The 25,717-nt window shown below is 26.4% G+C and overlaps 1 protein-coding gene across 1 annotated transcript; it reads left to right on the forward strand.

Moving 5' to 3' along the window:
- Positions 1-2,621: 2,621 nt before the first annotated feature.
- On the forward strand, positions 2,622-25,272 carry LOC145836759 (cytosolic carboxypeptidase 2-like). The gene is made up of 27 exons (XM_082944534.1): positions 2,622-2,625; positions 3,079-3,180; positions 3,390-3,516; positions 3,959-4,082; positions 5,073-5,227; positions 5,567-5,641; positions 6,464-6,594; positions 9,409-9,569; positions 10,011-10,089; positions 10,756-10,925; positions 11,410-11,483; positions 11,924-12,143; positions 14,736-14,863; positions 15,410-15,615; positions 15,963-16,129; positions 16,959-17,023; positions 17,434-17,515; positions 19,186-19,254; positions 20,032-20,119; positions 20,694-20,792; positions 22,770-22,813; positions 23,081-23,129; positions 23,336-23,468; positions 23,930-24,016; positions 24,171-24,240; positions 24,461-24,549; positions 24,974-25,272. The coding sequence occupies exons 1-24, from the start codon at positions 2,622-2,624 to the stop codon at positions 23,964-23,966; spliced, it is 2,589 nt and encodes an 862-aa protein (XP_082800660.1). The 3' UTR covers positions 23,967-24,016; positions 24,171-24,240; positions 24,461-24,549; positions 24,974-25,272.
- Positions 25,273-25,717: the final 445 nt, after the last annotated feature.

The raw sequence follows: 25,717 nt of genomic DNA on the forward strand, positions 1-25,717 counted from the left end.
ATGCTTAGTGTACTAACAATTGAATTAAAACAACTTATTGTCTGTTTCTTAAATTGTGCATATATTTCAATTTCTGATTTCAATTTATCTTTTTTATACATTGTTACAAACTAAAACAGTTAAACCATACTACTTTGTGTCAATAACATATGTTTGGTAGCATGTAGTTCATTTTAAATTTTGTCAAATACTTGCATCTTAAATACTTTAACATCATTTAAAATATTCATGGCTCTATTAAACTAGAATTTATACTGTTATCAAAATTTAGTCTTTACATTTGTCATATACATAAAAAACAGTACAGCAAGTTGTTGTCAAAAGCTTATTAGTGCAAACATATGAACAAAAGAAATTATTGATAGATAAAAGAAGAGAGAGAAGTTAGTGATAGAAGAATAAAAAAATTAAACAGATGTAAGAATAAATCTCATACACATATGCACTAACAACTTTTAAATTTTGCTTGCTGTGAACTGCTTTGTAAATATTTGAATGTAAACTTACAATTTTGGAACATTTTGTTTTCTAGCAAACCTAATCCTGATATGGTTTAACTGTTTTCTTTTGTAAAAAAAATATTCTATGAAACTAATAACACTTTGTTTTATAATTACTCTTGCTACTTATCTTTTATGCACAATTTAAGAAGTACTTCTTTTTACAAATCATTAATACAATCAAAATTAATTAACTTGAATTTTATGTTGTAAATAAACTTCTACATTTAGCTTACTGCTCTTTGAGCTTCATTCATGAATACAACACTTCTTTATACAAGCTCATAAATTTTAACACAAATGTTGCTACTTTTTAATGATTTTATTTATTTTTGAGTCTTGTTTAAGCTTTTTATTGAGGTAGCCAAGTAATCTTAGGAGAATGAAGCCCAACAAGACAAATATATGTTTATGGTACAAACCAAGATTACCACTCTGTGAATAGAAAGTGCTAGTCTGAATTTGTGCAAAACTTGATTAACATCTAAAGCTTAATGTTATTCAAGGATGAGCACTCAAAAAACTCAATAGTATCAAAAGGACTCAAACATTAATAAGTAAAAAGTTGAGACAAATTTTCAAGTTTTATTATAATATTCAAAAATCCTTAACTTTGATATTAAATAGTCTGACTGGTAACCCTAGCAAAAAATACTAAGTTTTGCACAAATTAAGCAATATTATTAACTATTAAACAAACTAACCTCAACAGCTGCTGTAGTAGGTACTAATCTTCAATCAGAATCCAAAAAAGTGTGATCCATTGCCTAAACTCAACATGTAGAGAAAGCTACAGTTACAACTTATAAAGATAAAGGATTTTAAACAACCAAGAAGTTTTAAAATTTTAGAAGTTCAAAAGATCTTTCAAAAGAATTCTTTTAAGTTTTTTTCTACTCAGTTCACTTTACAATGATGTTTCAAAGATTTCAAAGACTGAGATGCAAGTTTTAAAAGCCTCTTGATGATTTTTTTCTAGCATCATGTAAGTATAATGAATGCATTATATGATGAATTAGAAGATAAAATAAAGACTTTTTTCAAAGAATTTGTATGAAAGATAGTATAGATTATCAACATAAACATTCAAGACTGTAAGTATAATGAATGCATTATATGATGAATTAGAAGATAAAATAAAGACTTTTTCAAAGAACTTGTATGAGAGATAGTATAGATTATCAACATAAACTTTCAAGACTGTTGATTCCCATACTAGGTCAAATGCTTTCTTAAACTTACTCACACAATGTAGAAACATAAGATTTTTAGAAGATAAAATGAGCCACAACTATCAAGTTTTATCTTCAAGAATATTGACAATCAAATAGAGTTTGCTTATATAGCTCACATAGACAGTATAAAAAAAAAAAAAAAGATTTAGAGTTACTTTACACTTACAGCACCTAGAGCTGCTTTTACTACAAGTGCTTTTCTCAAAAGAATTTTCATTGAAAAAATTTTTTTGCAAAATACTATTTTGTTGTGATGTCACATTGAAATGTAAGATTTTAGAGAATTCATAAAAACTACAAATTGAAACACTATCTTAGCATAGCAGGGTGGTTTTTAGCTTTTTCAAAGATAAAATACTTTTTATCTTGCATAATGTTCAACCTTGAATACTAATTTTTTGGTAAAAATTAAACTGTTTAAATTTAATTTTTGTTTGAATTTATTCTTTTTAAAGTTTTTCTTAATTTCTACCTTTTTTACTGCGTTAGTGACGATTGGTTGAACATATTGTTTAATATTTAAGCTGCAGTAATTTATTATGCTCATATAAACTACATTGACAACTTTATAAAAACATAAAAAGTAAGTGTTTAACTCTAAATTTTGCATAATTGTTTTCTGTTTGTTTTTACTTTAAGAATTTGTATAAGTTTAATTATTTATAGCTTAAAGCCTTTACTTTCATCAGGTAATAGCATTACATTTAACTTCAGCAAACTTATTTTAGTTATAATTTAGTTTTAAATGTTGTGCCATGTTTGCCAAAACTACAAAGTTTTTGTAGTCATTGATATAACAACTTTTTGAAGCAGGTAGAAAAAAAAAGCCATATTGTGCATAGTGAGTGAATGCTAAATAAAGACACAGTTATCAAAATATTCATGAATGAGTTTGAAATTTAACTGTTTTTATTAATTAAATCCATACATGAAGAAAACTCTGTAGAGCATTTTTGAAATGAAGTTCCAAAAGTCTAATCTATTTCTATTATAGTAGATTCTCACTCACACAACTATAACTTGTATGTGCACATTTGAATCTAAAAGCTGATCAACTTTAGTTTTATTTTACTTGAAATATAGGGATATTTTAAATATTATCATTTTATTAAAATATTTTTTAAATTTTTCAGTAAACAAGCATCAGTTAAGATGTCAACTGTATTTACTGACTTAATTTTTTTACACTAAACTGTTACATTAACTTGAAATGTGTTTTTATATTAACTTGTTTTATAATGTCACATAATTCATTGATAAGTTCCTGAAATAATTTGAATAACGATTTCAACAGACTTGATATGAAAAACATACAATAATTCTAATATGGTAGTTTGTTACAGAAAGCACCTTTATAGATGATAGATTTCAAACAATTCAACAAGCTAAAGAGAGTGAGTACAATTATTTTAACCAAAGAAAAAAGCTCTCAGAGGATGAAATAGGTTAAAAATTATTTTTTTTCAGAAATATAACTTGACATTGTAGTTAATTTAAACATGCAATTTTAAAGTTATTTTAATTAGTTATTCAGTTTTTAAACACAAGTATTTTTTAATACTCATGGTATTTTAAACTATTTTACTTAGTTTTAAGTATATGTAAATGCTAGCAATTAGCAATACCTGCAATTTTAACTTGCTAAAAAAAATAGATGATTTTTTGAACCGAACAACACAACTTGTGTACGAGTATGAATGTGGGAAGAAAGTGCAAAAGTTAAGAGAGCCAAGAAATTTGTACGCATTGACTAAACAGTCAGGTCCACAGCAAGCCACCAGGTATATTGTTTTCAAATAACTTTAGCTTGCAGATGGTTTTGAAAAATGGCTGTTAAATGTATTTTGCTTCAAACTTTTATCTTGTTTGCATAACATGTTGTAGATTTATTTTTGAGCATGCTTTTTTCATATAATTTATTTTTATTTTTAATGCAATAAGATTGTTTAACCTTAACAGAGACATTTAACTTTAGTGTATCTTTTCAACTTACAGTATAAAAATATATACTGTCATTGATAAATTAAAAAAAATAAAGCATTGTTTTATTTTTATATAATGTTTATTATAAAAGAGGAAAAATCCAAATTAACACTAAATGAAATCTATATTACTACACAAAGTGTATTCAACTAAATTACAAAATAAGCATTTTTAAGACATCTATGCTAAACGAAATAGCTAAGAAATTATGGTAAATAAACTCAAAACTATTCTAAACAGATGGCCCTCCCACGTACAGTGTTTGTTGCCACCCATCAAGTTTTTAGATGACAACCCTGACGTTCCAGAGCCCCTGCAACAAAACGACCAGGATGTTTTCCAACCCCAAGTGAGGGGAGGGGAGGTCAGTTTGTTTAATTTATAAAAAAAGTATTAAACTTAATACAAATACATACAGAGTCTGTTGTTTGCTTTCAAGCTATATAATTGGTTTCATGTACAGATCTATATCTGAACAAAATTTTATTTTAAGCTTTGTTTATTAATAAACATTATTAACTTTCACAAAAATTGTCGTGTTTTTTTAACACATAAATAAGCTGTTTTAAACCTTAGATTTCTGTTTATATTTTTTTATTTGCAAAAGCAGAAAGTTTGTACAAACTCTATTTTAATACCTCATAGTTGCATTTCTAAACTTAATGTTACTACAATGATTTTATAATGTATGTCTAAATTATATTAAAATCAAAGCACCCCAAGTTTTTGATGCTCATTTTTTTGTGAGTACTAAATTTATTTTACATAGTTTTAATACAAACAATTGTATATATTTTAACTATTAACAAAAAAACAGCCCTATATACTTGACTATATACTTTATAAATTTCAACTACAACTAAAAAGTTTAAAATTAAAACAAACCACATAATCAGTGTAAAATACCTTTTTAATTCAAAATAACTTATAGCTTTGTTTTATGTTTTATCCACTTCAAGATCATTTATATTGTATTTTTTCTATTCTAATTCACGGTTTACTGTTTTTACAAGGTGTGAAAGTATTGAAATGTTAGTGTAAAAATTTTGTTTTAACTTAATTTTTAGCTGCTAGACTTTTAATTTCTAATGACACTAGCTCATTAAGTTAGTATTATAATCAAAAAATCTGTACAAAATTTTTAACTTTTTTGAGATTAAATACCATTTGCATTGGAACGCACTCATTTACATTTTTTGTTTGTATAGTATAATGTTTAAAGTTATAAATGATACAATTGTTTGTAAAAAAAAATATTAAAAAGTTCAGTTTTATTATAAGAAAACTTGTCTGAGTTTTTTAGCTCAGAACCACTAGTTATTCAAGTATAAACAAAATAACTTTTAAATGATAGATGGTGTATTTGAACGACCACGGAGAAGATCCTTTCTTCAAAAAATCCAGGGTAATTACCACCCCTGAAACTATAAGTTTGAATGTCGAGTCTTCAGACACTCTAAAATTTGAATCTAGATTTGAGAGTGGCAACCTGTACAAAGCAGAGAAAGTGTACGTTTGTTTTTTACAAAAAATATCTATAACATTTATTAGTTTGAAAAGTATCAGCTTTTTAGCAAATTTATTATTAAACCAGAAGTATGTATTTATTTTTTTGTTTATATAGAATTATAGTTCAAGCTAAGAAAAAAATTCAGATCCATACATGTGAAACATGCATAACCATTAATAAGTATTAACAAACTAATAAAAAAAAACATTTATAAATCTTATAAAATCTTTAAAGTAACCATAGTCTGTATTGAAAACTGAAAAAAACATTGTTTTTATATATTATAAATATTTTTACACAGAAAATTGTTTTAATGTTTTTTGATTGTCTTTACACAGAAATGAGTACGATTACGAGTTGACTCTGCGTCCAGACTTATACACAGACAGGCATACTCAATGGTACTTTTTCAGGTTTGTTTTTATATAAAGTCTATAGATTTGAACTTTTATTTTTGTAATTCTATCTTACAGTTGTGATTTAAAACTTAATAAAAAGGCCAAAACACAGTCTATAATTATTAACTAATAAAAATTTAGATTTGCAAACAAAAACTTTTTTTGTTAGTGAACTAATTTTTGTTTTGGTTATATAGTACTAATCAAACTAACTAGCTTGTGCTATACTTATAAATTTATGTATGTACCGTACATAACGATATTAAAGTATTATTTTGTCTAAGGTACTTTTACAGCTATCACTCTTACTTGTTTATCTAAACTTTTGAGCTAATGCTCTTTAAAATGTTTTTGTATATTTAAAACAAGTGTTGAAAGTTCTTAATACAGTTATAAATATTAATGATACTTGTTGATCTTATTAGTTTCCTAAATCTTTTAATTATTTTTCTAAAACCATAATGTTTTTGCCAGTATTTATTTAAAGTTTAAAATATGTTTTCTTTTATTTTTTGGCCTGGAAACGTTTACTATTTAAGTTTGTTGAGAAAAAAAGCAAAACTTCTGTTGCATTTGAAAACTTTTTTCTTATTAATACAAAATAATTTAAGTATTACCATTAAAAATTAAACTAATAACAAAGTAGTTCAACGCAACTAATGAAAATTAAATACAGAGTTGAAAAAAAAAACAACGTTTACTATTATGTTTATGAAAAAAAAAATGTTACCAAATTTTTGTCAAAAATGATAGCTTATTCGCTTATTACAACATAAAGCTATTAAATAGCATCATTATTGCCTTGTAGAAAAAGTGAATTTTGTCTTACAATTACAGAGTTGAGAACATGAAGAGAGATAGGAAGTACAGGTTCACGATAACCAACCTGATGAAACCCACCAGTCTGTACAACGACGGCATGCAGCCGGTGTTCTACTCTGAACACGATGCTGCTAACAATAAAGTTGGTTGTTTTTTAAACTTACAAAAAATTAACTTTGCAAATTTATAACGATTTTTAAAACTTATGTGCAGCTCTATGGTTTTTCACAAGAAAAATTTAAATATTGCTCTTTTTTAACATTTTTTTTGTAAATATTTTAGAACTTGAACCATTACAAACATTTGTGACAACTTTTTTGTTTAAACAACGGTTATATATATATTTTAAATACATTTTTTTTATTTTTTTGTTTTCAAACTACTGGTTAGTTCTATGGCTTAACCCAATAAAAAGTATAAAATTTCTTTTATGTAAAATTGTATTGTAAAGTTTTATGTGTGCTTGAATTTATTATAAATACTTAAAGCATTGGAAACAGGACTGAAACAAATAAGTTTGGTTTACTGATGTGCTATGTTTATGTAAACGCTTAATTTTTTTGAATGACAAGAACTTTTTTGTTTAGAGGAATATTTGAAAAGTAGGTTATTCAGTATAATATTTAGTTTTATTCTTTTTTTAGTTAATCAGTACAGTATTGCTATATTAACAACTTTCATAAGTCATAAAACACCTTTAATTTCATATTTTAACGGTCTCTAACATTTTTACCCTTACGATTTAAAACTTCTTAAAAAACAAACTGGGCGTACTACTATTTTTATATAAAAACACCTTGAAATCGGTTGTGTGCTGTGTAGCTTTTTAATGTGTTCGTCTAGTATTTAACTTTGAAGTTTTCTTTAAAGCTCTCATGAGTTTGTTAAATTTTTGTATGTAAGCACGTTTTAAATTTGTTGCTGTACCTACAAAACAAGAAAAAATGTTAGTAAGTAATGTTTATCTTAGTCTTTTTGTTAATTTTCCACGACTACATAGCCTCACACAAGCTTAATTCACTTTGTTAAACGACACGCGTGAAGATAGGTGCAAAATATTTACATATAATTTTAATTTTTAATTTTGCTTTTATCTAGTTCAGTTTTACATTTTTCTAATAAATATATTCTTAATTCTTTTTTAAGTTTGTCACAGCAATTGAATTTACGTTCTTAGTATTTTGAAAACTTTTAGAATGTTGTTAGAATTTTAATTATGTAATACGTAAATTATATATTGTAAATAAAAACTTTAACAGCAAAAATTAAAAGTTTAAAACGTAATTATTTTCTAGGAAAAAAGTAAAAATAAACTGCATTAACTAAAAAAACATTATTATAAAATAATATTTGCTTGTTTAAAATGTTTCAATTTGTTGTACAATTAAATAAATAAAATATAAGCTTTTATAAAAAGTTAAATTTTTGTTTGAACATTTTATCAGTTCTCTGCTAACAATATTAAGCTTCTTATACGTAAGCAACAATAGTTTTAAATTTTTATTGTGTAAAAAAAATACAAGTTCATAATTACTAAACAGACATATTGAACTTTTTTAATCAAACATCAATAAATAAAGCGAAATCGAAAACTCAAATGTTTGCCAAACGTTTAAAATTTTAATTTTCAATCACGTCAACAAGTTGTTTGTTCAAATCCACTTTCGAAACAAATAAAACTACAATGCTTGTTTACGTATATATCTACTATCAAAAGTCACTTGTAAGCTTCAAGTGATAAATCTGTTTATCAAAATTTTAACAGTGATCAATTCAACGAATACTTTTACTATTTTCTGGTGAAACGCGCTCACAATAGACACTCGACGCTTCAAGTTGCATTGTTGTAGTTTATTTATGGCCGGTGTTCTGTTTGCTTAGCTTTCCACGCAGAAAGTATGTCACAAATTCACTAATCTTCTTGTTTATTTTCTTGTTACATTTTTTGAGTTCGTTGACAATGTAGTTAGTGTTTTTTATTTGTTCAATTTTCAATTGTGCCAATATAGTTGTTTGTATGACAAAAAAATTTTTTCTTGTATTTATTACTTTCAAAAGTTGTCGAATCCTTTTTAGCGTCTGTAAACTTTTAACTACACTTTTAGTTTTATTTACAGTTCTGTGGTATATTTCAGTTAGGAAAAAGTTTAATCGGTCTACTGTATTTTATAGATATAAGTTATTAAATTGTTTACAATTAAACAATAAAAACTTTCTTATAATATTACTGCAAAATGTGTTTTGTTTAATTTGAAAGAATGTTTCTTTCGCTTTTAAAATTTGTAATACAAATAGTAAATATTAATACTAAAATATTAATATTTTAATAATATTTAATATTTTTGTTATTACTCTACAGTTGCTCTAATATTAAACTGTTTAAAAAGTTTAGACTTTGAGAGAGTTGCGGTTTCCAAAATTAAATAACATTTTAAAAATAAATTTATTTGACGTTGGTTTTTAAATGTTGTACTTGTAAAGTTTTTATTATATTTAGTTTTATGCTTAAAATTTTTGTATATTTCCAAAAGATAGTAAACAGATAATATTAAAATTTAAGAAATGTAAACATGCTTTTATTTATGAATTTTTATAAAGACTAGAAGTTAAGAATTGTAAATTTTGTTCATAAATATGTTATAAGTTTTATAAAAACAGTTCAATAAAACAAAACATGTCCTGATTACGATTTCAGAACTTGACTTGAAGTTGTTATTAGCATTGAAAAAACTCTAAAAAAAAAGAACGATTTTAGTCTTTTTTAGTAAAATAAAACCATTAAAACTAATTTTCATATGACGAAATATAGGCAAACTAAAACTTCCAAAAACAGTTTTCAATAATATTTTTTTTTTATAACTGTAGAATTAATTAACAAGTTTGAAAGTTTTTTTGTTAAATACATGTTCTAACAGTTTAGCAGTTTCAATGTTCAAACTCACGCACATACTAACAGACAGGCTGGAGACGGAAGGGGGACGAAGTGTCTTACTACAAGAACAACGCCGTCCAATCAAACGGCAGGAACTTGTACAGTCTCACGTGGACCTGCACTTTCGCCCATTCCGACGACACCTGCTACTTCGCCCACTGCTACCCCTACACCTACACCGACTTGCAGGTTTTTGTTGTGCTCGGTTTTTGAGTACGTTAAGTTTATTTGAAAATCTGTTGTCCATGGAGAAGTTAACATTTATTAATAGGTTCTCACTTTAAAAATAGTTTGTAAGTCTCTTTGTTTTTTGTATTTGTTTAGAATTGCTGATTTTATTTGAAAATTTATTCTTAGTGGAAATATATATTTATCGATGAAAACTTTTTGTGATTTTCCAAATTGGTTTATAAGTTAACTAAGTAAATGCATTGTTTTTAAAATTATTAATAACTTTAGAATAACTTTTAAATTTATTTTACCTTTAGCCAATCGTTCAACTGAACCTACAAAGTTTATATATTTTGTGGAAAATTTTTTGCAAATAGACAATTACTTAAAATTTAAGTACCTTGTGTAAATAATATTGTTTATAAAAGATAATTTGTCTATATAATATCGTTTTCACAGGATTATTTGTTGGAACTGGCAAACGATGACTATAAGTCAGCATTTTGTAAACAGAGGGTTTTGTGCAGAAGTTTAGCAGGTAAAATAATAAATAATTGTCATTTTAACAGTTAATTATGCATTAGTTATGAAACTTCATGTTTGTGTTAATAAGATCTTTATATCACACTACATACTTTTATGAAAGCTTATGTTGTTTATCGTAATATTTAATTATAGTCATAGAGCGAGAAAAAATGGTTACAAAATTAATTTTACTTAAGTAAAATAAAAATGTAAAAAGGTATTTCAATAGTGATAATTAAAAAGATTTTTCTTTAATTTACCAACAATATGATTTTTATTTCAATTAAGCACAATGTATTTAAGAATAAACTAACGTATAAGCTATTTCAGATTGCACTTTTTTTTGCACAAAATTTATTCTTTATTCTTTACTTACAAAACGTTAAGTATAACTAGGTAAAAATAGTATTTGTTTTCCAGTTAAAGACAGTTAATTTTTCGCGCTATTTTTATTCATAAAAATGTTTATTAACATGAGTTTTTTTTTTCACAATAAATAATTGCTTCTTTTTACAAAATTCATCAAAAATTGTTTAAAGGTCGAACTTGAGAAATCAGGTTTTAAGAAGAACTGTTCATTTACTAAATGTTGAATTACACTTTCATTACCTAATTTCATAAAGTCTTCTTCTTAATTGGTAAAAATAGTTGATAGTAACAACGTATACGTAACAATCAGGCAACATGGTGTACGTGCTGACGATTACGTCACCCGCGCAATCGCGTCATCACGCCATGTGCAAGCGGTGCATAGTGCTCACCGCGAGAGTGCACCCCGGTGAGACCAACAGCAGCTACATGATGAAGGGCTTCCTCGACTACCTCACCTCCGACAACCTGGATGCCAAGGTTTTTGTTCGTTTGTGGTTTCCTGCATTACCTGTAGCTTTGATAACTGAGGTACTAGGGTAGTTAACTGGTGTTATTTAAAAAAAAATTGCTGTATTAGATGTCACTGTTTAATTTAGTACTAATTTGTGTTTTGTTATGTTTCTAATGGACTTTGTTTTATTAGTTACATGTAAAAAAAAGTAACACGTTCACTGGTCTAACAATTTTGATAGGAGTTTTTGAAAATGAACTTTTCTGTTTAAAAATGAATCTCTTTTATTTTGTTAATACTTACACGCACTGTATATACTCTTGTTTACCAAACAAAGTTAGTGATTATTTATATGTTTTAATGGCTTAATGTTAAAAAAAATGTATATAGTATGTTCAGTACTCTAAAAATATTGTTTTGAGTTTTCGAACGTTTCTTATTAATTTGTTATTTTCAGCACTTATACGTACTTTATGATATTAATTATCAAAAAAATATTATTTATAATAGCTCTTGAGAGATACATTCATATTCAAAATAGTGCCCATGTTGAATCCGGATGGCGTTGTTGTTGGAAATTACAGGTAATATTATGGTTTAATTTCTTGATGTATAAGTTTTCAAAAATGTTATCAAAGTATACTGATTTTTTAGAAACGAAATTCAAATAGGTACTACTTACTAAATATATATTTTTGAAAGCCCTACTTAAGTCTTACATTGTGTGTGCTAAAGTTCATGAAACTATGTTTTGCCACATATTTCTGCTTGGATTGATACTATTTTTTAAAACATAGATTTGCAATAACTAAACATTTTGTTTTCAATTCTACAAACAATATGCTAAAATTGGTATTGTTGCTATTTAAATAAAGCATTTTATATATACTTTTGAAACCTCAAGTATCTACCATTGTATCATGTTTTGGTTATATTAAACAACCTTTTTAAACCTTCAAAACAACAATTCAAGTAAATAAAAATTGGATGAATAGGTTAATAATACTTAATTTCAATCCAAAAGGTGCTCGCTGACCGGCCGAGACCTGAACAGGAACTACAAGTCGAACCTGAAAGAGTACTTTCCCTCCATATGGCACACCAAGCAGATGATCAGTAGGTTGCACTCGGAACGGGGAATTACCCTGTATTGCGACTTGCACGGGCACAGCAGGAAACACAACGTGTTCATATACGGGTGCGAGCACAAGAAAAAAAAGAATGAGAAGAAATTGCACGAACAGGTGATTGTTGTTTTTATATACAGTAGACTCTAGCGAATCTACGCAAATGCCGTCAAAAAGTGCGTAGTTAAACGAAAGGTTTTGTATTTGAATTTTTTTTCTTTGGTGTTTTTTGAGAAATCTAAAATGCGTAACAAAACGAGTGCGTAGGTTTGCGAGAAATTGCTGTAAATATTATTCATTGATTTAGTACTAAGCAAACGCTGATTACCTATGTTTTGGACTTGTAACCAATCAAGTCTTCTTCGGAAGAAGCGTTTATTTTGCAAGAATTTAGTACAAGTTGTTTGAGTATTTTGGCGTAAAAATCTGTATGTCAAATGTTATAATACACTGTATATTCCAAAGTTTATGTTGCTTTTTAAATGCAATACTTTAGAAACAATTAAATTCATATCTAGCTTTAAAATTTATTAAAAAGTTAACAGAGTTTTGATAAAATATTTACAAAACCACTTAATAGTAACTTTAAAAGCTTTAAGGAAACTGTTCTTACCTAAGGCTTGGGTTTGGTTTGCGTTTAACTTTAAGGTTTTGATTTTGTTTAGATTTCACTTATAAAAAAATTGGTAATATATAACTTTTTTATGTCTTTTGGAATATTTTTTTAAAGCTTCGGATTTGTCGAATAATTTTTTTCGGTTTGCATACTTTATGGCTGTCTTGTGAATTTAATTTTGTTGCTTTATTATTATTATTATTTTATTTTAAAATTTATTTACTGAGGAAGTGAAATGGCAAAACTGAAGTTAAGTTTTGTAAAAAAAAATTATTCAAATATCACGCAAGTAGCAACTATATTTTTGTTAGAAAAACTTCACAACAAGCGTTTTATATACTTTTTAGGTGAAACAGTATTAATTTTTTTTTTGAGTTAGTGCTATATAATTGTATTTACAAGTGTCTGTTTTGAACTGCATAACAATAAAAATGTTCAACAACATTATTTGTCTTTTTAAACTTATAGCCACTTTAAGCTTAAAAACTTAGTGTAAATACAAGCATAAGTATTATTGATGTATAAAGCAAAGCAAAATATATTTTTAAGTAAAATTACAATTTTGTTATGTTTTTCGACATAAAAATGATTAAAGCTAAACTGTTTCTTTTAAATTTCTAGAGGGTTACACAAATAAAACTTCAGACAACTTTAAAACTAACTTGCTTTCCGAATTCACATTGTATTTACTATACAAACCGCCTCGCTAGCTTCGCTTGGAAACGAAAGAACAAAAAACTTTTCGTGAGACGCGACAACAAAAGATTGTCGCCTTTTCGCTACAATCACACCTTTTAAGTGCTGATTAAATATTTGTACTTGGCATGAGTCGGCTTTTAATCTCAATGTTAAATATTTGCTTTGAAGCAAAATAATAAGCTCAACTAACTTTCTACCGTGAAAGTGTTCTAGTAAAAATAACAAGTTTTTTATTTATTTTGAATTGCAGATTCATTTATATTAAACAACTTTCACACTTAAAATTGTACTGTTTAAAAGAAGTTTTTTTTTACTATAATGGTTGATTTTAAAGAGTTATAAATTAAAAGTTTGCAATTTATATCAACTTTTACTTAGTATTTCATGAAAAACAAAATTATTTATTAATATAATCTTTCAAGTCTAATTTTTACTTTTTTTCTATTTGTTTAAAAATTACGTAATACAACTAAACAAATATCAAAAGTGCGAACAGTAAACATCACCTATAAGATACAATAAACATTTATATAAAACACGGGTGTTTATTTAAAACTCAAAATGAGATATTGAATTTTTTATCAAATAAATAGAAGATATAACTGTTTTTTATTATTATAAACAGCCTAGATTTTTATGGCTTTCAAAATTTTAAGCAATTAAAAAAAATAGTTTTTACTTTTTTTTTAAATTAAAAATCAATCTAAAAATAATACATCTAAAATCATACAAAAAGTAAACTTTAAATCTTCAATTTTTATAGTAAAATTCAAATAATTATTAAACCAATCATTAATTGTGAGATGAAACTTTGTACGTGAAATTATGCATTACAAAAAAGCCAACTTAAAGTTAAGTTTTTCCAAATTTTATTTCCTAGGTGTTTACGCTTAGACTGAAGTATTTTCAACTTAAATATTTACTTTTAATTGAGTGTATACAATATTGTATAAAAAAAGATTTTAAATACCGTTCCATTAGCTTGTAACATATCCAGTAATCCTTAAAGCAAACTAAGACTCGCCAAGCGGAAATCTCCAGTCCAAGATGCCCGAAAACAATTTTTACAGACATTAAGCTTTTTAGGATAGTGTTAAGAAAAGTGGCATTGAATTATTTTTCCAAATGTAGCTTGCCTAATGTTTATCTAATTACGTTTTAGCTTTAAATAGCATTTTTTTTTGTTTTATTTCTAAAACTATGACGGCCCGAGGAAGAATTTTTATAGTAAACCTTGCTAATTTCTTATGATAGGGTGCTGTCCCTTTGTTTAAAGCTTCAATAAAACATCATAATTTTATTCATTTTTCACCTAAAGTTTTTTACGTTGCTTAACAAATTTTATTACCAAATGTCATACTTATTTTTTACAAAAAATCAAATATGAATTCCAGGTGTTCCCGCTGATGCTGTCGAAGAACGCGTCATCGTTGTTCTCACTGAAGAGTTGCAAGTACAAAGTGCAGAAGAGCAAGATGGGCACTGGAAGGATCGTCGTGTGGTGCATGGGGGTTGATAACAGGTGTTTGTTTTAATTCAAAAATTGATTGCTGTTGCTTAATTATGATGTTTTGAAATTAAAAAGGAAGTTATGAGCACTTAAAAGCGGGGTTTAAAAAGTTTGTTTGAAAGTTTGATGGTTTTTATGTTTGTTTAGCTATGTGTTTGAAACTTTGAAGGAGTGTTTTATTATTGCTTGAGAAGTTCATTTTATCCCGCTGCAACCAGTTAATAAATTAAAAAAAAACTATCGTTTTGCGTTATTTAAAAGTGCCTAGAGCTAATTATAAAAATACAAGTTTGTATAAAACTTTTAAATAATTTACTTTGGCGTTGACAACAATATTTTCATAGCAGTATGTCATTTTTAACAATATATAAGTTTGCTCAATGCTTAAGTTGAAAAAAAATCCTTTTCCAAATGAAAGGTTCAATGTTTAAAAACTAACTCAACAAACAGCTGATAAAGTTAGGAAAAAAAAACAAACAAACAAATTAATTTAAAAGTAATTCATATAAAATTAAAAAACACTTAAACAAATTAAAACTAATTCCAACAACGTGCCAGTTACACGATGGAAGCCACGTTCGGCGGTTCGACGCTGGATGGCGCCAACAAGCAGAAGCATCTTTCAACAGGTGACTTGCAATCAATTGGCAGGGACTTTTGCGACACTTTGTTGGATTACTGCGATCCGGACAAGGGCAAGGTGCACAGGTGCTTGGAAGAACTGAAGAATATCAGGAGGATGCGGCTTGAGAAGAAGGCCAGAGGTTTGTTTGTTCGTGTTAACTCAAGTTATTAAAAAAGTATTAACATGAATCGAAAAAGTTTATTATGCGAAACAAAGGCAAAAATTTGTAACCAATTGTTTTTTATTTTTATACCGCGTTTTGAATTATTGTACAATCTAATGTTGCATTAGTTCAAAACGTCTAAAGAAGAAAGTACAACTGCGTGCATAAATAAAGCTATTTGAATTGACCTTTTCCAAACACCAACGCTACTTGATTATTAAAACCATTCGAGCCAGAGTTTTCTATAACAACAACAGCTGACAACGTAATGAATAACCTACAACACATTGATTTTTTTTACAAATCAATTCAAAATCTTGCAGGCGACCTACCGTCATCGGAGGACAACTCGGACACATCCGGGTCGGACAGCTCTTGCGACGACAGACTCCCGGTGAACCTCCTCAACCAGTTGAAACTCCACAGCTCCACAAAGAAGAAGAAGAGAAAGGTCCTCAAGAGCACCCGGGAAAGAAACAAAAACCTAAATGTTTGTTTTTCTGTTTTATGGCTTATTTATTTTAATAATTAGTTTTTTAGTACTTTTTAGTGCAAAAGGTGATTTATGAGCGCTCAGATCTTGATGTAATTTTAAACTAGTTAGATTTTGTAATGTAACAAAATAGCAATAAACTTTAAATGTCATGTTCAGCTAAATGTTTGTGTGGTTTTAAAAAAAAATGACTTTGTAAATTTTTATATGATTACAGCTCCGATTGTTAAAAACGTTTTACTTCTCCCTCAACTAGTAATTTTTTTAATGTATGTGTGTATACCTATAGAAATATTTATGAAAATAAAAAGTGTGACTTTTTTTAATTCATTTCAGTGTGTTTATAATGTATTGTGTTTTTCGTTTTCTGTTTTAAATTATTTGCGCATCAGTTTGTTTTAGACTCTAGAAGAGCTGTACAAATTAAATTCTTAACAGTGTACTTTTATATAATTAGTTTAAGTGTTTGTAATGTATTTTGTACAAACATGTACTTAACCATTTTTAACAAAAACCCCCGTCACCAAAACATCAAGCTTTTAATGCTACCAATCTTTTGTATAAATCCAATCTTAAGAATACACAGTTTTCGAATAGTATAAAAGATAGCGATGGACTATGTATATACTTATTTAGGTTTATAACTTTTTGAAGAAAGTCTACAAATGTGATAAAAGTAATATTGTTTGATTAGTTTAATTTTACGCTGCTCAAGTGCTGCCTACTTGTTTAAAAAAAGTATTAATTTTGCGTGTGTTACCTTGTTTTTTACTAGCCATGACAAGTTTTTTGAGCTTAATTAAACAATTTTTAATATTTTCTACAGACACCCCAAGCAACAAGAACGTTTTTGTCTAAAAACAATGATGAAACAGTTAACACAAAAAATAGGTAAAAAAAATTCTATTTCTCTAGTATGATCATGTTTTAGTTTTTTTTTTCTTGTTCTACTATTTAAATTGATGGCATAAAACTAATAATACGTTTTCTTTTTGTGTTTAATAGTTTTAATTTGTATTTGTGTTGGTTAGTTTTAAAACTTTGAAAGTTTTTTTTTGACCCAACATAACATGTTTCAATCTAAACTTGAACTGTGAAAAACAGTTGGTAGAAACGTGTACTAATTTCAAACGTTGTAGTCTACCAGAAAAGAGAAGTATAAAAACTATATCTAAATAATTTTTAAATTATTATTTTAAATGTTATAATTTTAGTTATAGTCTTTAAAAAAAAAAAAAACGACTATTTCTAAAAAATTGACTAAAAATTTGTGTGTGCTTATAAATTTAAATTGAAAACAGAAGACCAAAAGGATTATCAACTAAAAATGAAAATAAAACCAACAAAATTGTGCAATTTACCACAGAAAAACACCACAAACAGGTTTGGAATAAATGTGTAAAAAAAAATAATGTAAAAAATATTTACAAAGTTTTTTTTACCAAGATGAAATTCTCGCTTACAAAAATTGCTTTTAGATGTAGTAAAAGATCAAAATACGATTTGAATAGTTGTTTTTACGAACAAAAAAGCTTCAGCCAATAGTTTTGTTTATGTGAGGCACTTTTTCTTATGTTATGTTCTAATAATAAATCTTGTAAAGTTAGCTTGTTGTCTGTAAAAAAGTTTTTAGTAAATGTTTTTGAACTTATATAAATCTGCAGTGATAATATTATAAACATTTTTTTTTCAAAGCTTCAGTATTAGAGTATTTTTTTTCAAGTTTAATCTAAAATAACTAACAAAATAAAATGGAAAGTCATAAAAATAACTTAACATAATTTTTTTTTTACTATCTTTATTTTTACTTTAAGATTTTAAAGAAACGCTTCCGAAAACTTTGTCATATATTGAACTTTTTAAGTTTTTTTACTAAGATAGGTAGTTTTAGTTTATCTATATTTGTTTTAGTAAGCAGTTTTAGTAAAAGCCCTTTAAGCCTGTAAAAAAATAAATTATTTTTATTTAACTCTAGTTGTTTATAAATAATGTGTTTTCTTTTAAACAAAATGTAACAATCTGAGATTCAGTTGTACATTATACATGAAATTTTTAGTGAGAGATAAAGTATAAAATTACTTTGAGAAAAATATAAGCATACCAGAAACCTGAAACTTAATTTTTCGGTACCAGACAGATCGACCAAGGAGCGCCTTACCTGTAAACCTGTGCACTTTCTCCCCAAACATCGGCAGCTTCGACTCCAAAAACTTCCTGCAAAAAGAGAAGATTCCTCCCAAGAAGCTGTTTTCCAAGGTGAACACTGCTAAGTTGTTTCTGGCGTGCACCAGGAAAAGTTCAGGGAACCACAGGGAGAATGATTCGGGAGGGAAAGGTGGGAATGAAGTTTGTTATCAGTCGATCGTCAAATCAAAGTTAAGTGTAGAAGAGATTGAAGACTGATTATGTGTTTGCATTCAAAGCGATGTTTTCTCCGGAATGTTTTAAGGGATAACTTTTGTCAATAGAAAGTACTAGTAATAGGACAAAAATAAATTTGTAAACTTTTGAGCTCATTTTTTTAAAGTTTAGAGAAATATGTTTTAACAGCTATTTTTTTACTTCTGATAAAGTCTTTTGTTAGTAATTCTAGCAGTGCAAGTTACGTTTAGTGTACAAGTTTATAAGTTGTTTAGCTAAGATTTATAGATTTTAAAACATGTTTTTTATTTTATTTTAGTTTACTATAGTTTTTTTTTTAATCAGTACATTTCTTTTCAATCTGATTTTCGTTTATAGTACACAATTTTTTTAGTAAAAGACTATTTCTTCATATAACTTTTTTTTTTTATTATTATTTTTTTACATTATTTAGTTTGCCTATTTCTTTTTTTGATCCTCTAAAAGTTTTCAAATAATTATTTTACTTTATAATTGTCTAATTATTGTGTTAAAAAATTAATGGACTTAGTTGTACTACAAAAAAAGATACTTTTTTTGTATTATTATTAATTAAGCTTGCTTGTGTACGTAACTCAAATTAAACTTTACAATTAACTATAATATAGTTTGCAATGAAATGTATAGTAAACATTAATTAATGCATGCCGCAGCTACCCTGTGTTTCTATTGGCTACTTCAATATCAAGTCTTCCAATCACACAAGAAGACCCCAATTCATGGTTAATTTAAATTGTTTTAGTTAAAATATGATTATTTTACAGTGCTAGTTTAAAAATTTTTTTCTAATAAAAATAGTTTGGAGTCTATAAGATATAAAGGTGTTTAAACATAAGTTTTAAAAATTTTACTTAATATCTATTTAGTTAAAATGTTTATTTTTCATTTAATGTGAATTTTGAGACTTTTTGATAGTTATTGTTCAACATTATTTCCTTACTGAGTTCAAGGTCATTTGTTCTTTAATTTGCTACCAAGTGTTTATGAATTAAAATGAGAATGCTTTAAAAAGTAGTTTTTACATATTATAAAAATCAAGCTTAGCAAAAAAAATCAGTAAAAGCGTTAAGTATAAATTTATTTACGAGTATTTTTTAAACTTTTGATAAATTTCATAAGATATATCAAAAACAAGATTTATTTTAAGTATTAACATGCTACTCTAAAGTATAAACAATTTGAAATGTAAATTGTTTTGATTTACGATTTTTAAATCTATAACTTGATAATCATGCTTACTTGATTTACTTTACAGCATGATAGCAAATTTGATTTTAGTAATACTAGTGATCTTAAATTATTTTATCTCATAGTATACTTTATAAAACACAATATTAAAAAAATAGTAAAACTATTAAATTAAAACTAACTTGTATTAGCATAAAAATTAATATGACAAAATATATCTTGAAAGAAATATGTTTTTATATAACACATGTTTTATTTCAAACAACTATAAAGTTTTTAAAAGTAACTGCAATTAAAACTTGTAATTTCAGACGGAATACATCAAAAGTTTGGTTTCAAACAATTCAATTTTATCAAACAATTCTCGAAGGGCTCGCACTACTGTGCCCACATTGAAAGGTGATAATTAATTTGCAAATTATGACATAACACGAATTATACTAAAAAAATTGTTTTGTATAGCTTGTGTTTTGTTTTAAAGTGTGTTCAAAATTCACTTGTGTTAATTTTTTGTTTTTTCATATAGATTAAGACAACTAGTATATTGGTATTAACAAGTATGTTCGAAATGAAACAAAGAAAAACAGTAATATAACAGTGTCCACATTATATCATTTCAGTTTCCTTAAAGATATTAAATTATTTTTAAACTAACTACCCAAATTGTTAATAATAAATATACATAAGGTTATGGCGGTAAATGTTTAATGCTCAAAGCCAAGATACATACTTTTTTACTTGACAAAATAGAAAAAGTTTAGTGTGTTTTTTTTACGAATGTTATTTATTCTATACTTAAAAATAAGCAAAGTTAAAATAGCAACTGTTTGTATCAACATACAAATTTAGAGTATTTTTAGTAGTTTAGTGCGTACTTATTACTTTACGATCCGCTGTTTAAAGCTTATAGTGGTTATGTAATCATAAACTGACTGTGTTTTTACATTTTATGAGATTATGAACAAATTTTTAGAGTTCACGTTCAGAAAGGAAACTGAAGATGTTTTCAACAGAAACACGCAAAACACTGCTGCTGCGAAATACTTGGCTGAAAGAACTCACCAACTATCCGGTACATTTTTTATCACTTTTTTTATGTTTAAAAATTGTCAATCGCTAAGTTGTTGACTTTTCTGCATTAAAAGTATAATTCTTTCATAAATTTAAATCTGTCAAAACTATGAAATTCTAGTACGAAGCTCAAGTCTGTAAATAAATATTGTATTTGCATTTTTTTAAAATGAGTGAATCAATTTGTTTAGAAAATAGCGTAGTATTGTTTATAAAAAACTTCTTTATAAACAATTTATTTAATACTTTGTTCTGAAATAGATAAAATATATGTAGAAAAAACATAATTTTTAAAAATATTATAAAGTTTTACCTTTATTTGTTTTTTTTATTTATAGTTTGTTTCAATTATTGTTTTATATACTAATATTTTTTCCACGAATGTTTACAATTTAAATTACAACTTTTGAAAACTTTTAGCTTTGATAAAGCACAATATTCACAATTTAATTCAGTTGAAATCGGAAAATCAGCACTTCCAAGCAAACTATGCTTCACTAAAAATTTCAAAACTAAAGATTGCACTGGTGAAATTTTGTATGTTGTTTCTATTGTGAGCTTCAGTAGTTTTTTATGCTGTTTCTACTGTGAGCTTCAGTAGTTTTGTATGCTGTTTCTACTGTGAGCTTTAGTAGTTTTGTATGTTGTTTCTATTGTGAGCTTCAGTAGCTTGTATGTTGTTTTTGTTGTGAGCTTTTGTAATAATCGGATTAAAACTGTTTCTTTTATTGCATGTGCCCAATTTCATTATTAATCAAAATCAACTGGTTTTTTTTGATTATATTCCGACATTTCTTTTTGCTATTGTCAAACATATCCGAGAAGTCTAGACTCATTAAAATTTATTTTCAATTCTTGACCATTAAAGGTCATTTCTTTCCAAAAGTTCTAGACAATTTAAATGAGGTTGCATAAGTTGCAGTAAGCGTAGACAATCTAAAATACTTCTAATGTTTTTGATGGTCACTTTACAATGATAGTTTTTTGAGTATATTTTACAAAATTTTAAATTTATTCTGTCTTATATAAAAGTATACTTAAAAACATAATGGTTAGTTACAGTGTTTAGCAGATTTTTGGTTGTTTGTTTTTAAACAAGCCTACAAAGAGCTTTAAAACTGCAACAAAAGTATGTCTATTTTATCCAAAGTTTCATAACTTTTGATTGTTTAATATCAGACAAAAATGCTCATAAGTTTGATTACTCTTAGATAGTAGGTGATAAAATATTTTCTCCACATGATTATCAAAGTTATATACGGCATATGGGGGAAACCGCTCAGTTCCAACCCGATCAGATCTGAGAACCGCTTACCTTTCAAGGGTGAGGGGTAAAAGTGATAGTAAAAAATAAAAAATAAAATCGGGTCGGAATTGCTCGTGGGTGGAAATTGTGAGTATACTGATGTATGTAGTGCTGGTAATCTTAAAAGTAGTGTGAACTTAGTTGTAGTTGCAAAATTTATGCTTCTTTTATTTAACATGATTGCAATAAATTTGCTAACAAGCTGTTTGGTAGCTTACAATTAGAAACTAATATAAAAATTCTTGAAAACTTTTTTAAACCTTACCAATGAAAAGCTTTTTTTTTTTTAAAAACTTAATTTCACCAAGTTAAGTGTTCAAACTTGTTATAAATTAAAATCATTGCTAAGACTTTAATTAAATTTAAAAATTCCAAAATTCTTCATGTCAATTTCAAATTTTTAGTAGCATGTTCTGCTTCTATAATAAACTTGATTTTATTTTTGTTTTATTTATGATATAAATATAAATTTTCTCATCATTAGGAATCTAGTGCTTTTTAAGCATATCATTAAATTAACAATTTTATAAAACTGCCTGTTAAGTTCTAGTTAATGTGATAAAATATCTTTAAAGTACTTTAAGTACTTAAAAGCATCTTTACTTACTATATCTACTATATTATAAAATTAGATAAAATTTCACTATTAAAAAACCAAGTAATTTATTTCAGTGGAAAAAGGGAATGGAGTCCAAACTTTGCAACACCAAAAACTCGTTCGTTTTTTACTTTTTTTTTTAAGTTTGTGTTTATACTGAATTGGTATTTTCTTTTCATCATTTAAAATGTGGTTTCAACTACTACTTTTGTTTATATAAAATATTATTACGCTTAATTTTCGAAAATGAATTTTTTAATTGTTTTGCAATAATACCAACCTAAACAATCTTCTTTTTAATAAAAGTTTTATAGTTATGTAACACACTAAGAAAAATAACATTAAAAGTGTTTCTTCATTTTTTGATATCACTTAACTTCTACAGCAGCAAAAATCCACTCAAATATCTCTCAATTACATGAAGCCTATAAAAAGTTCGTTTATTTTTCTTGATCGCTTACCTGTTAATTATTATTGATAATATTTAAGCTTTAAACTAAGCAAGTATGCTTACTCTTGATTAATTTAAAGTCAATCATTGCATAATGATTGTAAAGCAACTCTTAATAAAAAGTTTTAACCAGAAACACAATGACAACTAGCTTGGACGTTCAACTAAACAATTTTCAAATAAAACCAGATTCTGTTGCTATGACGAGGCGGGTGGAGCTTCAACCGCTAGAACTAACGAGAGACGTGATTACCCCGCAAACGCCGGCGTACAGCCCCTATCAGATGAGAGCCAGGGGAAAAAGTTTGGCGGGAAATGCGAAGTTCGTCTGTTGCAACATTTTAGTGTTATTTTAAAGAAAAATCAAATTTATGTGTAACAAATGTTTAATGTGTGATATCCTGTATATTGTTTTTTGTAAAAGAAAAGTTTGTTAAGTCAACCAGCTGGGCTTTAACTTTTTTTAAATGGTTGATTTTGCTTGCACTTTTGTATGAAAGCTGTTTAATTAATCAAGCACTAAGAACGAGATACTGAGATATAAACAAAAGCCACTTTGTTAAGGTAGTTTTAGTACTGCATTTTTTCCCTGTTTTGTTGAATGGATGTTAAGATTCAAATTATATCAAGTCCGCAGGACATAAGTGAAACTGAAGTAATTCTCTTTACTTTGTAACCATAATTATTTGGTGATGGTAAATATACCATCAGTACTTATAACTTTATGCAAAATTAAAGTTTTTAGTCGTGCATTTAATTCACACAGTCTATTTTTGTAAACAGCAAAAAAGAGAAGGAAAAACTTCCAAGTTATTTTTAATTAAAAACTTGGAAAACGAAAACAACAATCATATTTTACCTTTCAATCATGTAAGTTTTTAGTTTTAGTTTTGTTTTGAATTTATTTGACAAGGTCAGCTAACGCTCACCGAAACCAGGTAATAAACCGAAGCAGTGCATAAACATTTGTTTAATTATAGTTTTAGTTTTATAAATTTTAGATTGTTACAATTTTTTTTTCCAGATTTCAAAAATGAGAACTTTTAGAACCGCCATAAACTTTTATTCGAATACTGAAAACACAAATTCAACAGGTTGTCTTATTATATTTTTTTTATTATTATGTATATATTTTTTTTAATGTTTGAGAGGAATGTAATTCAAGTATTTTATGTTACTCTAATTTGTACTTTTGAGTATACTTTTTTGTTATATCACTAACCATCGAAAATACTAACATTTAAAAGTAATACTTTATACATATAAGTAAAGTAATACTTTATGGTAATTTTAGTAACTAAGTTTAACTAACAGAAAAAACAAACAATCAAGAAAACAGTTTCAACAACAAACTTACAAGTCGGCCCACCCCAAATTACATAAAAGTTTTCAACGCCAAAAAGGTTATTTTTAACTAAGTCGTTAATTTATTTGCCTACCTAAATTCTTAAAATATTTATTTTTAATAATTCTTTTTTTTTTTCTTTTAATTTTTTGTTATAAGAAAAATAATAAATGTATTTGAGGTTTAAAGCCGGTTCCATTAAAGTTTACATAGTTACTGGTATAAAATTAGTTTCAGTTTGCATCTATTATAGTAGCTAACTTACCAAAGTACAAGTTACATAGTTTTCTATTACTTAAACGTTATAATAAAACATTTATACAACTTCAGAATCGAAATTAGCTTTTAGGGTATTTATTTTTAATTACGTTTGTTTTCTCGGAAACCTTACTTTTTTGGTTTAAAGACATGCTTTTATTAAAAAAATAGTTTAATATTGTAATTTTTTAGTTCTTTTTTATTAAAAATATTGTTGTTTACAGAAGTTAAAGCAGTCATTCACTGAATATCTGGACAAGTAATGAAAAACAAACCTCGTTTTATTTATTAAACTTAATAATCATCTGAAGAAGTTGTCACTGTACTGATTTATATTTACTGTTCCTTTTACTACTGTTGTTAAATTACCACTGTTTTTTTATCAGTTTTCATTTAGCGAATCATTTCTCTAAATTGCGTTATTCAGAGTTATTTTATGCAAAATATTTATTTAACAATATTTTTAGATGTCTTTTAATTCTTTTTGATTATTTATTTGCCTTATTGTTTTCTAATTGTCATATATTATAATAAGATCAATATAAGTTTATTGTGATAAGAGCTTAGTATATAACAGATCTTACTAATGATTTAAGTTGTGGTTTTTGAGTTAATTTGATTGACTAAAACCTTGATAGCAAATATAATTATTATTTTCTAATAAATAAAGTTTTGTTCGTATAAATTGAAAATATATGTTTTATGTTAAGCTTAAATTTAACAGTTTAAAGCTTGTAAATAAATTGGAAAATATATTGCTAAAAATGCTAATTAATTTTAATAGTTGTAAGTTGAATATTTTTTGTTTTGCTTAATTTAACTACACAGTAATCATACTGTTATTAACAACAACATAAAAATAGTTTTATTTAAATAACTTTATGGTACATTACTGATTGATAAAAATATGTCTTAAACTAAAATGAATAAATTTATCATACAAATGATAAAAAAATCTAAAACCAGTC

The sequence above is a fragment of the Thalia democratica genome, chromosome 5 (genome assembly GCF_965202585.1).
Source record: "Thalia democratica chromosome 5, ktThaDemo2.hap1.1, whole genome shotgun sequence".
Classification (NCBI taxonomy): Eukaryota; Metazoa; Chordata; class Thaliacea; order Salpida; family Salpidae; genus Thalia; species Thalia democratica.

Bases quoted from the DNA above. Each gene is read 5' to 3' on its own strand.
- LOC145836759 (XM_082944534.1), top strand. The intron at 3,181-3,389 runs GTTAAAAATTAT...TAAAAAAAATAG, and splicing joins GCTCTCAGAGGATGAAATAG to ATGATTTTTTGAACCGAACA. The intron at 16,130-16,958 runs GTTTGTTTTTCT...TATTTTCTACAG, and splicing joins AAAGAAACAAAAACCTAAAT to ACACCCCAAGCAACAAGAAC.